The sequence below is a fragment of the Dendrobium catenatum genome, unplaced genomic scaffold, assembly GCF_001605985.2.
Source record: "Dendrobium catenatum unplaced genomic scaffold, ASM160598v2 fragScaff_scaffold_621, whole genome shotgun sequence".
Classification (NCBI taxonomy): Eukaryota; Viridiplantae; Streptophyta; class Magnoliopsida; order Asparagales; family Orchidaceae; genus Dendrobium; species Dendrobium catenatum.
Genome location: NW_021319083.1, coordinates 1,305,421 through 1,320,240, shown reverse-complemented (window position 1 = coordinate 1,320,240; position 14,820 = coordinate 1,305,421). Strand labels below are relative to the sequence as shown.

The following is a 14,820-nucleotide window of genomic DNA, read 5'->3' as shown; positions in this document are numbered from 1 at the left end:
ATAGAATAACAGCAGAAAAAACAAAATCCCTCATCCAAATAAGTTTCCTATGATCCAGATATGGATCATGCACTAGCTCTTGTCCATATACGCATTCTCAAATTCTTCAATTTTTATTCATAAACCCTTAGATCCATTATAGCTGCTAGACGAACTCAACGGCCAAGTGCAATACTAGGGGTGTTAGTAAGCCATGATGACTTAAGCTCGACTTGTTTATGAGCTCACGAGCTGAGTTTATCGGTGAGCTTATCGAGCTCACGAGTCAAACTCGAGAGCCAGCTCGAATAAATATTAATATTTTTTTAATAATTTATTTTATTTATTAAATTTAAATATTTAAAAAATTAATAAAAAACACCAAAATTTTATTTAAATATTAAACACTTTATTTTAAATCCTGTTTAAATAATCCTATCTAATTTTTAAAAACTTCAACTAAATTTTAAAATTATTGTTGGCTCGAGCTCGTTTACAAAGATGAGCTCGACTTGAGCTCGATCTCGTTTTGGCCTAAACTCTAACTCTAAACTCTAACTCGACTTGTTCACATCCCTAGCAATACCTCTTCATCCAACTCTCCCCAAACTCTCTCACTCTCTCTCTATCTCAAGCTTGAGCTCTGCATTGGCAGTCTGTCTCCTTCAAATTCTCTATTTTCTCCACTCTTAGTATTCTTGCTACATTCCAAATCCTATCTTTGACCAAATTACCAGATATAGCTGAAAAAGTCAACGCAGGAGAAACAAACCCAAGAATAAGGCTGACCAACCTAAAAATTCCTCTATGAATATTACAAAGAATAAAGCCAAAACAGATATCTGTTAAGATATTCATGAAAATTTAAATACAATCTCTAATGACACGTTTACCTAATTATGAATACAAAAAAAAAAATGTTTGACGACTGTAGATCATGATGAGCTCCGTATTAAAACCCTCGAGCAATGAAGCAGCACAGTTCTGTGATAAAAATAAGAAACATATAACATTGAAGACCATGGCATGTTCATATATAAATAAAATGGGCCAGAAAATAAACAATATGGTTGGCAGCAAGATTTAGCAAAAGATTTAGCTGAGATGCAGGTTATATCATGCCAAATAGCTTTTTGGAACTCCAAAAATATTTGCCAATGTCTTCTCCAACCGAACTCCAAACACATGAATGGTCTCGCTCGCGAGACCCAGCCGAACGACAAAACTTCCGGTATTTGATTGCAGGTGAACAATGCGACACTAATATTAGCGTTGCATTGTTCACCTGTGTTATTTTTCTGTCTCTACCGGATTTGTCGAAGAAACGCACGAAAGAGGAGAAAGACAGTTACCTTCTGCGAATGGCGCAAAATGGAGTTAGATTGAGATGAATCATGCCATTTTTTAGCTTCACTGCATTTTGGAATGAAAAATGCGAATTTCGGTTGGAGATGCCCTAATCCCAGCTCATAAGACAGAAACTCCGTTTCTCGTGGATACTAAGGCTTCGTTTGGGATGGTTTCTTCCTGCTTCTTAAAGTGGCTTTCTAATACAAAAATTAAAATTTTTACAATGTAAAGCCGCTTTGCAAAGAAGTAAGAAAGTTGTCCCAAACGAAGCATAAAACAGCTGCTGGGAGATTTAGATATTAGATTATTATAAAAAACAAGATAAAAGTTTCAAAATTTGCACATTAAACGCATAATCTCATAAGAAAATAAAACCATTGAAATCTATAATGTCATAGGAAATAAATAAATGTGACATACCTAGAACCAAGGTTAGATACCAGTGTTAGACCTTCGCATGGCAGCCTCAGCAAAAGCTTCCTTACGTGCTTCAAAATCTTTTTTACGTGCTTCCCTCGTTTCTTTTCTCCGAGCCTCCTTTGCAGCAGTGTCAGCCCGCACTTTATCCATGACCAAATCAAATCCAGGGATGGTACGCTCCAGCTTGTTACACACTCTGATGCTCAGCTTGCGAAAGATTCTAAGCATTCTCTGCAAAACATGACCCACAATGTTGGCCCGTAAATGTCAACTTTTTGAGCAATTATTCTGTGCGGATACCGGACGGTTCTCCGGAACAGAACCGTCCGGTTATGCGCTCGATACCGAGCGCGGTACATTTTGGTGTGACATGACTCATTTTTATTGGTCTCAGGACAAATCCGGACACCACACGTAATAATTTTTCCAACTTTTGATTCGAGTTTTTTAACAGTTGGGTTAAAAATACATGATTCAAACAAAAGCTACTACTCCCACGGGCAATAAAGTTGTGAGATTCCACCATTAAGCAGAAATCAAGTGCAGGCATTAAGACTAAGGGCTCGTTTGGTTCCACATAATTCCTTCGTTTTTCAGTTACTAACAGAAAACTCAATTGACGGAACATGTTTGGATGTGAGGCATACTTTTTCAGAAATTTCATTTCTCTAATGTTTTGAGATGCGTTATGTATTAGCTTCACAATTTAAAAAACTCCATATCCCCTATTGACATTTTTGACACCGAAACGGTAAATAAACCAAACGAAACTTAAAAGAATATTGATACTAAAATCTCGAGACAATAATCCAAACCAAGCAGTTAAGATTTTATCTCTTTGGATGATGTAAACATTTGGCATTTACAGTCATGATTGCCCAAAATGCTGTCCAAATATTCTTTTAATTCCTTTCGTTTTCCAACTCAAATGAAAGCTTCAAGTAAAACATGCCTAGGTTCAACTCTCTTCTTCACTTCCACAATTTCCGAGAATTATGAAGTACTTGAAACATCAAAACAATAAGGACAGAACAGAACAGAACAGAACAAAAACCAGACAATTTGTCAACACAGCATGCAAATAGATGATAACCAAAAGAGTAGTAAAAGCATGAAGGTTATAGAAATGGAAGAAGGCACCTTTACTTCCCTGTTCCACTCTCTTATATATGGAGGACCTGTTGCATAGGATCCTAGAGGTTCACGATACCATTCCCCGTTGTATGTTATTGTGTCCATAGCTTGTTCCACACTCAGAACCTCCCATGGCCTTAAGCCTGGAATAACTTTTGCAAGGCGATTCCTGGAACAGAAAGGAACTCATATATAACTCACGCTTTTAAATAAATATTGACTGAAAATTGAAAACATCAAATTAGTAATATCAATAAATCTAAAAAAACAGTGCTAATATTCAGCTACCTCGACCTTTTTAGCTATCAAAATAAGTCAAATACAGAACATAAAACCTCATCAAACATGTAAGAGATATGTAATGAAAATGAGACAAAAGAAATTAACATTCAAATGAAATTTGCTAGCATATCAAGATCTACAAAATACCATCATTTTTTCGTATTATGGTCAATGTTTTAAGAGGAGGGATAACATAAAGCATTTTATTTGTCATTATATTCTAACTTCAAAGTTTAATTAATACAAACATATAAAATCAAATCAAACAAGATGGGATGCAAGTTAATGTAAGGCCAAGGCAAAGACAAGCGGCAAATCAAGAAGAAAAAAAAAAGGAAAAAATTAGAGAGCTCAAGGGAAGTGAGCAAAGATTTCAAGATAGACTGGATGCAAGGACAACAAAGGCAAGTCAGGTTTAGAGTTTTAATATTTTTGTGGACTTGTAGAAGAGGAATTAACTCTTATGGGACATATATTTATTTAATTTAAGTTAATTAGACTTAACTCTTAAATGATTATAGGCAAATAATCTTTATATAAATAGATATGAAAATTATTTATAATTTGCTAATATTTCCTAATTTGATTTTCCATTGATGGGCACAAGAGGGAAGCCCAAGAAGCTTGGGGGCAAAGCCTCGGCCTAAGGGGCATACTCCCTACAGGTCGTAAACCTCCCCTACCATGCCCCACCCCGAGGCAAGCCCTTAAAATTCCTTCAAAAACACTTATTATTACTACAACATAGGAAACCTAAAGAGCACATAATTTTAAATAAAAATACTCTCAAGACAAAATGCTACGTGAGACTTTCCTATCGTTTTAATGGAAACATCAAGAGACCATTCATAGAAGTCTGATTTGCAAGGGACAAGTTTCTAGGCTCTCTGTATGGAAGTGAAGAAAGGAACATAATGATTACTAAGGCTTCATTTGTGATAACTTTCTTCCTGCTTCTTAAAGCGGCATTCTAATATAAAAATTAAATTTTTTGTACTAGAAAGCCGCTTTAAGCAGCAGTAAGAAAGCCGTCCCAAACGAAAGCTAAATGTGCATATCACGGTCACATAGTTTGAACACACCTTTGCAAATAATGCTTCCCGCAAACCTAGTCTAAATTACTTGAAAAAGATAAAGATGTATCATAAAATCTTAGATTTAGCTAGCCTTATGAACTTGTTCTTTGGTACAATAATCTCCAAAGCATAAAATTAGGGGAAAAATTGAATATTAAAAAGATCTGAGAGTATGAAATAGAGACAAACCTTAGTTCCTTGGACACGTATTTGTTTGGCATGTGATCCGCTTCCAGAATTGTAGTGAGTTCGGCGCCACTGGCCCAAAGAAAGAGTGCATGGCTAGGAGTTCTAACTCCAGGCCAGATGCCACCATTTGCCTCAAGTACAGCCATATCCCGTCTTTTGCTCTCAAGAGCTTCTTCCTGCAATTGCTTATAAGTCTTCTTTTCAAAACCTTTAAGAGGAGTCCACGGGGATATGCCTTTTTGCAGTTTGTGAAGGAAAGCCGTTGCAGCTGCACCTAGCCTTACTTCCCATGTGGCGATAGCTTTTTCCAAGCCATAAACCATCCCAATAGGTGCCCATTCATCCATGTCTTCACCCCAAATGAAGGTGTGTGTATCAATTATGCCACCAGCCCAAGCAGTTTTAAGAGTTATTAATTCCAAAGGACCTCTGGTGCGTCCCAAGCGATCCTTATACCACCAGCCACCACTTCTCATGATGACTAAATATGAAAAAAAACCACGAATTTTAGAAGAAATAAAGAATAATAGATATGCGAACCAGAAGAAAAGTCCACCAATTAAGAGCAATTATAATGAAAACATATAATTCTACAATATCACTTTGCATATGGCCTTCCTTCAAAATGGAATGAATGATAGAAGGGTTACAAATGGAAAAGATCAATTAGGATCCACCTAACCACCTTCATGGAGATTAAGAAATGATGGACTCATGCATAAACAACTTTTCATACAGTTCACATCAAGCTAAGATAAAAAATGCACCAAATCACAACCATCAATCTTATAAAAAAACCAATATGAAGTTAGCTTTAAAGACTACTGATTCAATGTTTATCCGGCATATAGAATTCCATAAAAATAACTCTAAACATAAATCCTTAAGGAAAACTTCTAGACATCAATTTTGGCTGACACAATTGAAATCTAAACATGAAAAGTGTACACTTAAGTTTCTCAAGTTAGGTATATCTCATCAGTATTCATTTTTTATCTACTCTAGCCATTAGTCAATAAAAAGAAAAGCACACTGAACTGTAAATTATACATGTTCCAATTCTACTTTATGGTCCAAACGTTATAAATTGGGCCTGTATTCAGGAAGGGGCAAAACGAAGCCAATGGAAATCAAATAATTTTTGTGCACCGAAGAATAAAATCAGAAATTATATAACAATTGTTTTGCGCAATGTATGCAAATGGCTTCATTCTCCGCGGTACTGTTAACATGGTGGCAACGACAACTTCGATTCCTAGTTTTATCCTTATTTCTACAAGCATTTCATCCCTTCTCGTACAGTAAGCGAGTAATTGAACAAAATGGATTCTAAATCAGAAATTGCAGGTATAAGATATAAACTCACAGTCATAGTAGCGCCTTTCCAGATTCTTGTACCCAATCGCCTGAGCAACATCGATTGGCCGGCTAGTGGGATACGGTCTCTGCCTGAAACCCCACAATCCAAAGAAGAACTGTCTTGCAAAATCCCAGAACTTGTCATCGGATTCCCTCTTCGTTTTGATAGCCTTCCTTGGCATTGGCCGGCCATCCGGCCCCGGCACATGCGGCAAAGCCTTCCAGAGCTTGCGATCTTCCCACCGGTAAGGATGCTCGTTTTCCTTGAGTTCCATCTCGTTGATCTTATCAGCTATTACCTCCGCCCGCCTAAGGAACTTGACCACAGGGTTCTTTTTGAACTCCTCCCACCACTTCAAGTTCTCTTGTATCTTCTCTGGCGTCAGGTTCTCTGGCTTCTCGAAGAATGGATCATCAGCGAGGATACGCTCCACAGCGGGAGTGTGCCGGTAGTCCGGGCGGTGCTCGCATTCCCAGTGGAATTGCTCAAGCATCTGTGAATACATACCAGGCTTGTCCTTCTTGGAAGTATCAACGTCGGTAATTCCATCAGTAGAGGAGGAGGTAAGATTAGGGTTTTCATGATTCTCTGCTTTCTGGATAGGGAGGTTTCTGCCACTGATGCAGGCGAAACTGGGAGGTTTAGAGGGTTTATTGGGTCGACGGAACCAGTTGTCACCAATCCAACCGAGGTTGATGGAAGCCATGAAAGGGCGGGCGGCGGGCACTTCCTAGAGTGCGAAGGATGGAGATAGATGACCAAAAATTGCTTCTTGTTTAAAAAAAAAATGCTTTTTTTATTAGAGTTTCTATGAACTCATGCATCCAATCAACATAATTAGTGTTTATGTGTATCCCACCCTTTGTATTAGAAGACATGAGATAGTGGAGAATTTTTTTTTTTTTTTTTACTTTGTCGAAGTCCAATTCCTCAATGAAAAAAAAAGAAATTTATAAAAAAATTTATCGAATAATCATGACATGAATTTTTCTAATTTTCATTTTTTTGCTTCTTAAAATTATATAAAATATATGTAATATTTATGTTATATTATGATAATTATTTGGATTCTATATAACTCTTCCTTAAGTTGAGTATCCTGAATTTTGAAAAATTTGTAAAATTGAGGATCATAAATTTATTGTACATTCAAATTAGCTATCTTCCCACTCTAATATAATGGATAGATTAAATAATACATAATAAATATGTTTAATCTTCTTTTAAAGTCTTCTAATTCTCTTTTGTGATTTGCTTTAAAAGTTTTCTTACAATTATAAATTCGCCATTCTTTGTTTCTTCGAAATGTGATGCTCGAAAGCAAATGCAGATATAACTAAATGACTTTTATCCTGCAACGCAAATTCATATAGCTCTGAAAGGCTTTATGGTAATCAATTTTCCTTTGCAAAGATTGAAGGTTTCATCATCTCCATAACATTGATAAATAAATTACTAAGAGCGCTCAAATATATTAGATTAATCTTTTTCTTAGCGATTTTTACAAACGTAACACTTAAAAAGTTTCATATTTACTCATCTAACATCCAAATTTATCTATTTACACGCATACCACCTAAAATTTATTTGACTTTCTAAAATACCATCCCGTCTTCCTCTCCGTCAAAATCCGCCTGATGCCGCATAAATCATCCACCTGCTCCCTCTTTTTGCCTCTCGCATGCTCGCCGCTCCCTCTCTTCGAAAACAATACTAGACGGATGCTTAGATAGATCAACCGGCTGGCTCTCCTCCAAGCCTTGATCCGCCATTACCCCTAGCTCTCTACAAACCTCTTTGTATAAACATGTTCACTAGCCAAATAAGACAGCTGACTTAGTGAAGCCTGACACATGCTCAAATTCTAAATCACTCGCATACCTGCTTTGCTATCTTTAATCTAAATCTGATCAGAATTCTTACCAGACCAAATAATGCTCTAACTCTTAGTAAGAGATCAAGAAAGAACACTACTTGATAGCATAAAACAGGTCGATTTTGTAGGGGAAAACAAGGTCGGCCAAACAGATGATCCGTGATTTCCCTGGTTCAAGGCACAATGCGACGACGGGAAGCAAGAAAATGTCCGATCTGAGCGGGAAAAGGAGCAGCGAGCCGAACCCCATTTCCGAGAGCCAAAGAGATGGAGCACGCGGACGGTTTTCATGAACATGAAGATGAGTTTCACGCGGTATCGGACGGGTTTTAAAGGAGAAGAAGAGGGAATGATATTTTAGAAAGAAAATAAGTTTTAGGTGGTATATGTGTAAAAAGGTAAGTTTAGGTGTTAGATGAGTAAATAAGAAACTCTTAAGTGTTATGTATGTAAAAATCCTTTTTTTTATAGTACATATCTTGCTTAAGTTTCCAACAAATATCTTATTCGCAACATCATGTATTTTCGCTTATTATATCCACACAAATCTAACTCTTATCAATGTTTATTTGATAAACATAATCACTACATAGCTAACAAGGGCTTAACACCTCCTTGTTAAGGCATATATTATGAATAACTCATCTGAGTTCACTTATAACCATATCTAGGTGTTGAAGCCGCACAAGAGCTTCATCAAATTATATGTCTTTATATTAACATCTACTACTTATCATACTCATAGCTTCACTACTAATGTTGAATATAATAAAGATATTTCCTTTATTATTTTCCATGATCTTATATTCTTATGCTATTTATAAGGAAACTATGCCTTGCAATACATGAACTTTTTATATTGCATATCCATATTATTTATTAACATAGTTATTTTCTTACATTTTTTTTCTTGATTAATTAAGGTAAGACTAATTTATGTAATGGTGATTAAGCTTTCTATTAATGATAATGATCATGATAATTATGCTTTCTTTGCCATTTTGAAAATTTGTTTTCTGTGCACAATTTGCACAAAATTTAAGGAAAATGACATTAATTAATTATAGCATAAATGTAGGAGTATGTGGACCATAAAACATTATTTTTCAAGTATTATGTCTTTAGGTGATAAAGATAAGAGTAAGAGAGTTAATGCCAATTGCACTTTCGTTTTTGGATTATTTAATTTTTATTTTTTTAATATATATTTTACTTTGTCAAGAAAATAAATAATAATAATAATTATTATTATTATTTGGAACGGGATATTCACCTGCTGTCATTCCCGAAAGGGCGCTTGACGGCGTGACTAATACTTGATTGACCTAGAAGAGGCACCCACCCCAGAAACCTCCTGCCCGACGCTGCTGCTCAAGAGGAATCGAACATGAGTTGTGAGATTTCCAATCGTACTTGTCCACCGACCAAGCTAAGCAACGGTGGGTAAGAAAATAAATAAATAAACTCTCTTCTGTTACCCAAAAAAAGCTTCCTGTGAGGTCTCCGTCAGAGACAGGTGAGCTTATAATCTGACAAAATTCAAGTCCAAATAGAATTTGAAAATCTCTCCATTTTCCAAGAATAATGCTCAGCTGATTGTGTAATTGCTAAACAATCATTTTTTTTTATAAAAATATATTCAGAAATACTAAAATTAATCCAATTTCATCAAACATGATAATTGAAGGTGAGCTTTACACTTCAAAAATGCCGAATATAAAAATTTTATCTAATGAAATCGGTTTTAACATTTCTACAGCATGTTATTATGTTACAAAAAATCAAATGGGCCTTTATATAATGCCAAACTCCTACCTGCCTTGTCATTTGGTGTTGTTGCAGGTGATTTATTACCTCTGAATATTCACATTCAATGAGTGAATGCAATGAATTTTATTCTTTCAGGTGTTTGTTGAATTGCCGAATATAAGAAATTTTTTAAGAATGACCAGATCAGATATGCATAAGATCCAAGGGGACAGCACCCCTTGGCAGGGTTTGACCTGTCCGGTCAGGTCGCGGGGTCAAGGGGCAGCGCCCTACGGCAAATTTATAAGTAAAGTGTAGAGATTTCGTAGATATGCATAAGATCCAAGGGGACAGCACCCCCTGACAGGGTTTGACCTGTCCGGTCAGGTCGCGGGGTCAAGGGGCAGCGCCCCCGGAACAAATTTTGATTTTAAGGATATTTTTTTATTCTCTTTAATATTTTTCTTTGTATTTGATTCAAAAAATAACACCTCTGCACAATGTGTTTAATTATGCTTGGGGTAATTGCCTAAAGGCCATATTATTTTAAAACTTTTAGGGGGGCAATTGTCTAAAAATTCTTATAATAAAGACTAAAAAATAGATGGAGACTGACAAATTACCTAAAAAATCATGCAATAATTTTTTTATGGGGGGGTAATTTTCCCTCGGGGCGTTAGGTAGATCTGCCTCTCCTAGGAACAACACACTTTGGACAATCATAACAATTTTTTATTATAGTTGTGCATATAGTAGTCCAAGCAAGCAAAGATTTGCCTCCATCTATGCATATGAACACTTCAAAATGCCATTTGTGACCTTGAATATGCATCCAATATTGACACGCCTGTGTTTCATAGAACATCATTAAGCTAATTGAATATATGCCCATTTACGAATATAATTTCATTCATATATATATCACCCGATCAGGATTTTACGTGTGAAAAGTTTGGTCTTTTTTAAAGAAACAATGAAGAATTATGTTAGAATTTCTATGTTTATGCAGCATTCTTGGCATGCTATGTTAAAAAAATATTATGTTTCTCCCACTTAGGTGCCTAAGTAGATAAAATCCCATTTGATCATATTTTTAGAGAATTAAGTGAGAGTTTATTTTTGACCATACATGAGTAGCATGGACATCAAGTGGGGTTTGAGCTTGCTCTACTGGATTAAAGAAGTATTTATTTATTCAGCTCAAATTTAAATTTAAATCAAATTTATTTTTAGTGGAGCCAACTCAACTCTTTGAGTACTTTATATTTATTAAAACAATTTTTTTTTTCGCCCCTTAAGTGGTGGCCCCAAAGCGCCGGCGACGGGTTGGCGTGGGTGCCCCGGTAGGATGACCAAGGTTTACGGATCGCAAAGCCCTTGACGAAGCCAGATGTGACAGTGGACTGTTCCTCATCACCAAAAAAAAAAGTTTTTTTTTTACTATATATTGGTCTATATCAATGCGCATGGGGACATGCATTGAAAATGTTGTCATCATTGCTATTGCTATGTCCATATTTTGACCAAGTTTTGAACCCTATAGACTCATTAAATCACTCATCAGTACACTTCACATGCCTTTATTTTTTCATTCTTCAATTTCATAAGCTAAGCTAAGCTTTATTCCAAACCTTCTCTTTCTGTCTCCTTCCTTTTGTTTTGGACTAAAGAGTTGAACTGTCTGAATTGAATGCCCTGCAAAAAAGCTGCTACTAATTTCATTTGAGGAAGCCTCTCATACTTCTTTTCTCCCTTATCAGTAATCAGTCCTTCCCTTTCTAAATGTCTCCATCTCCCTCTTTCCAAGTCCTTTTTAGACTACTAGCTAGCTTTACTTTCTCCAATGGAGGAATGGAGAGAGCTTATAGTATAGCTAGCTCGAAAGCTTCTGAGAAAGTTGGAAAAAATCTCTCTCAAATCTAGCCTTTTTTAGAGTTTTCAGTTGGAGTTTCTGAGTTTGGTTACAGCTAGAAAGCCTTTTTATGGCTTGTCTAATGAGAAGATGCCAAGGCCTAATGTGTTGGAGGGCTCTAGCGAAAGACGGTGAAGGAATAGAATATGCATCATTACAAGAAAAAGGGAGAAGTTGTAATGATTTAGTATCACAAAAGAAATGTCATTATCATCAAATACATAAGCTTACAGCTCATTTTAGTCTATTGGTTGAGAGCTTAGGCTTCCAATTAAGAGATCTTGGATTCGAGTCTTTGTGTATGCGTTGTGTGTGTGAATTTATCTTAATGGCCTAAATGTCCCAAAAAAAAAGAAGGATTTTTACATACATAATACCTAAAACTATTGAAAATACATATTTAATACCTAAACTTTTATATTTACTAATATACCACATAAAACCAGTCTTTTAATCAATTCTAACCTTCAGTTTAAACATTCCGTCAAAAATCACTATTAGAGATTGTCTTCCCCGTCAATGGCATCCTTTCACAATGAATACAAGTATCTCATGGCTTCAATGGAGTGCTAGAATATAAGAAAATAGGGATTTTAGGTGGTATATTAGTAAATATTGAAGTTTAGTTGTTAAATATGTATTTTCAATAGTTTTAAGTGTTATGTATGTAAAAAAAAAAAAATACACAAGCTTTAAACCCAATAACTATTGGTTGATAGTCAAAGCTCCCAATAACCCTATCATATTTTTATGATAGAAAGAAGATTTTTAATTATATGCAATCATAATATTGCATGCATTATGGAAAATAAGTCTGTCACTTAAAAAAAAAAATTCTTATAAGAATATTTGATTGGAAACTTTCTATGATCTAGCAAGGACTCTTCATTAATAATCTTTTTCATAAAATGCAGACAAAAAACCTTTTTTTAGCTATAATAACGAACACTAAACAAACGTTTTGTTTCTCTAATTTTACCATTTTCAAATTAATTAGAATTAATAATAAAGCTTCAAAAACAAGAAAAAAAGTTCATTAAATAAACCCATAAGGCCATAATCAAAGCAGCTAAACTCAGTTAATTATAATCATTATAATGAAATTAGCATCTCTTCGAGTTAACAACAAAGCCCAACCACCAACTACAAGAACAGCCACACAATATCCTACGCAGGCCCAACCCCATCAGCACCCGCCGCCCTAGCGCCAGGCGCCCTAATCATCAAATGTCCCCCAATATTCATTCCAAACGCTACCGCAGGCGACGACGCCGACGCCGGCGTCGCCGGCGCATCGAATCCCAATTGATTTCCCGGCCACAAGCCAAATTGATACTGAGTCGATATTTCAGCGGGAGACGGCGGAGGATTGAATTGGTACCTGGCGAGTTCCGATCGGGCGATGGAGAGCTCAAGCTGTATCTTACGGAGCTCGTGATGGAGAATGGAGATTACGCCGACGCAGCCATAGACGGGATCTCGGATCCTCATATCCGCTTCGTAAGCGAGAGAATTGACGGCATCTTCGCGATCTTTGGGGGGGATTTCTTTGAGGAGTTTGGTGACGTTGCTGGCGCCGAAGACGCGGTGGACGCTGATGAATTTTTGGGGTTGATCAGCGAGGAAGTAAGGCGCGAAGACGCAATCGGGCTGGCATTTCCGGCGAAGGAATTTACAGGCGGCGCAGGGAGAGGAGGCCGTGGCGCCGTTGGCGGAGGCGCAAGGGGGAGGAGTGGGCGGAGGGAAGGAAGAGGGCGGAGTAAGCGACGTCATATATATATGGCTGGATTCAAATGCTGGCAGAAAGTAAAGAGATTGCAGAGTTAATTAAGTTTTAGAAATTGTTAGTGGCAAATTACTATATTTAGATTCTAACAACTATTTTTTTTTTATATTGATTTATACATAAAATAAAATCATATTAATAATGATATCATTTAAAATTTACATTATCGCATAAAAAAATTTAGATGCATACCATATAATTTTTATGCAATTATACCGCTGATATGTACTTATATATAATATTTTATTATTTTAATTACAATAAAATTAATATTAATAGTATTTTTAATAAGATTTAAAATTTAAATATTATTCAATTGAAAATGCAAGAAAACATAATTTTATCTTATAATTAAAATTAGCTTCATAATCATAATTATGCATGTAGCACAAAACTATTGTATAAATTAGTAACTTAATTATATTTTCTTATAATTTTTTTTTTTATTGTTAGTCTTACATTTTTTACATAAACTTATATTAGGAGTTCCTAATATTATTTTTTTATAAATGTCTCAAATTAATGGGTTTAAAGAAAAAATTTGACACAAAATATTCTAATTATATTTTTATCAAAATATTTATTACAATTATTGTATTAATTTTGAGATGATTTGTACTGCACTAATTTTAAAGTAAATCTTATAATTCCAAAATTTATATAAACAAACGTTTACTCAAAATTTCTACATTTGAATCCAAAAAAATCACAGATTTTAAAATATAAATATTGGATTAATTCAATCATTCAAACACAAAGATTTAAATTTGATTGCATGGATAGGTATATAATATATTTATTGCTATATTTTTACAAAATTTAAAGCAAATCTTTTTATTCTAATTAATCTATCACAAAAACTAAAAAAAATAAAAAATAAAAAAAAGGATATCAAACGATTTAATGAATTATATGTGTTATTAATTCAACATGTCTGGAGATTTTCTCTTAGGCTTCGAATTATAAGGCAGCAAATCGTTTTATTTCCTAATTAGGTTTGTTTAATGATGCGTGATTAATAAACTTTCTTTCTTTTGTGATTTTATTTTAAAAGATGAGAAGATAAAATGCTTCATATGTATCTTAATAATATATGATTCACTTTGCTCGTTAGATTGTCATAATATAAAATAAATTGAAAAGGGAATTAATATTTCTTTCTAATTAAGATGGCTTCCTTAATGATTTGATTAATTTATATTCTATTTCTTAATATTTGAAAAGATTTGGAGAAAGAAAAAAAATCATTCAATCTAAAAAAATAAACAAAAGAAAAAAATTATTTCCTTAAAATTAAGAAAAAAATACATTAATAAAAATACTTCTCAAAGTCAGAGATCTAAAAAGATATGAAAGGAACACAATTATTTAGTATAAATAAAATTAATAAAAATGCTTCTTAATATTACTTTGATCAACTATATATAATACTAATTTTAAATTAATTTACTCTCTTATAATGTCATGATATGAAATAAAATAAAAAAAATAATTTCATCTTTGAGCATGAAAATAAGATTTTTATATTATTTTTATATATTGTTTTAACTCTTTAATTTCCCACTATGTATAAACTAAAACATTTGATAAACTACATGAATGTAAAAACATTTAATAATTTGATGAAGCAAAATATTTATTTATAATTAAAAAAAACATGCCATCGGATGAGTAAAAACTAAAAAACGTTGTAAAAAATAATAATAA

The 14,820-nt window shown here is 34.4% G+C and overlaps 2 protein-coding genes across 2 annotated transcripts; both read right to left on the bottom strand.

Annotated features, from left to right (window-relative positions):
* Positions 1–754: 754 nt before the first annotated feature.
* Positions 755–6,614, bottom strand: LOC110111806 (protein TIC 56, chloroplastic). Its single transcript, XM_020843823.2, has 5 exons — positions 5,797–6,614; positions 4,431–4,911; positions 2,890–3,052; positions 1,750–1,980; positions 755–963 (listed from the first exon to the last, which is right to left on the bottom strand). The coding sequence occupies exons 1-4, from the start codon at positions 6,494–6,496 to the stop codon at positions 1,762–1,764; spliced, it is 1,563 nt and encodes a 520-aa protein (XP_020699482.1). The 5' UTR covers positions 6,497–6,614; the 3' UTR covers positions 755–963; positions 1,750–1,761.
* A 5,778-nt stretch (positions 6,615–12,392) lies between these two features.
* Positions 12,393–13,100, bottom strand: LOC110111846 (protein ASYMMETRIC LEAVES 2-like). Its single transcript, XM_028695337.1, has one exon. It carries the CDS (start codon positions 13,098–13,100, stop codon positions 12,495–12,497), a length of 606 nt encoding a protein of 201 aa, XP_028551170.1. The 3' UTR covers positions 12,393–12,494.
* Between the last annotated feature and the right edge of the window lie 1,720 nt (positions 13,101–14,820).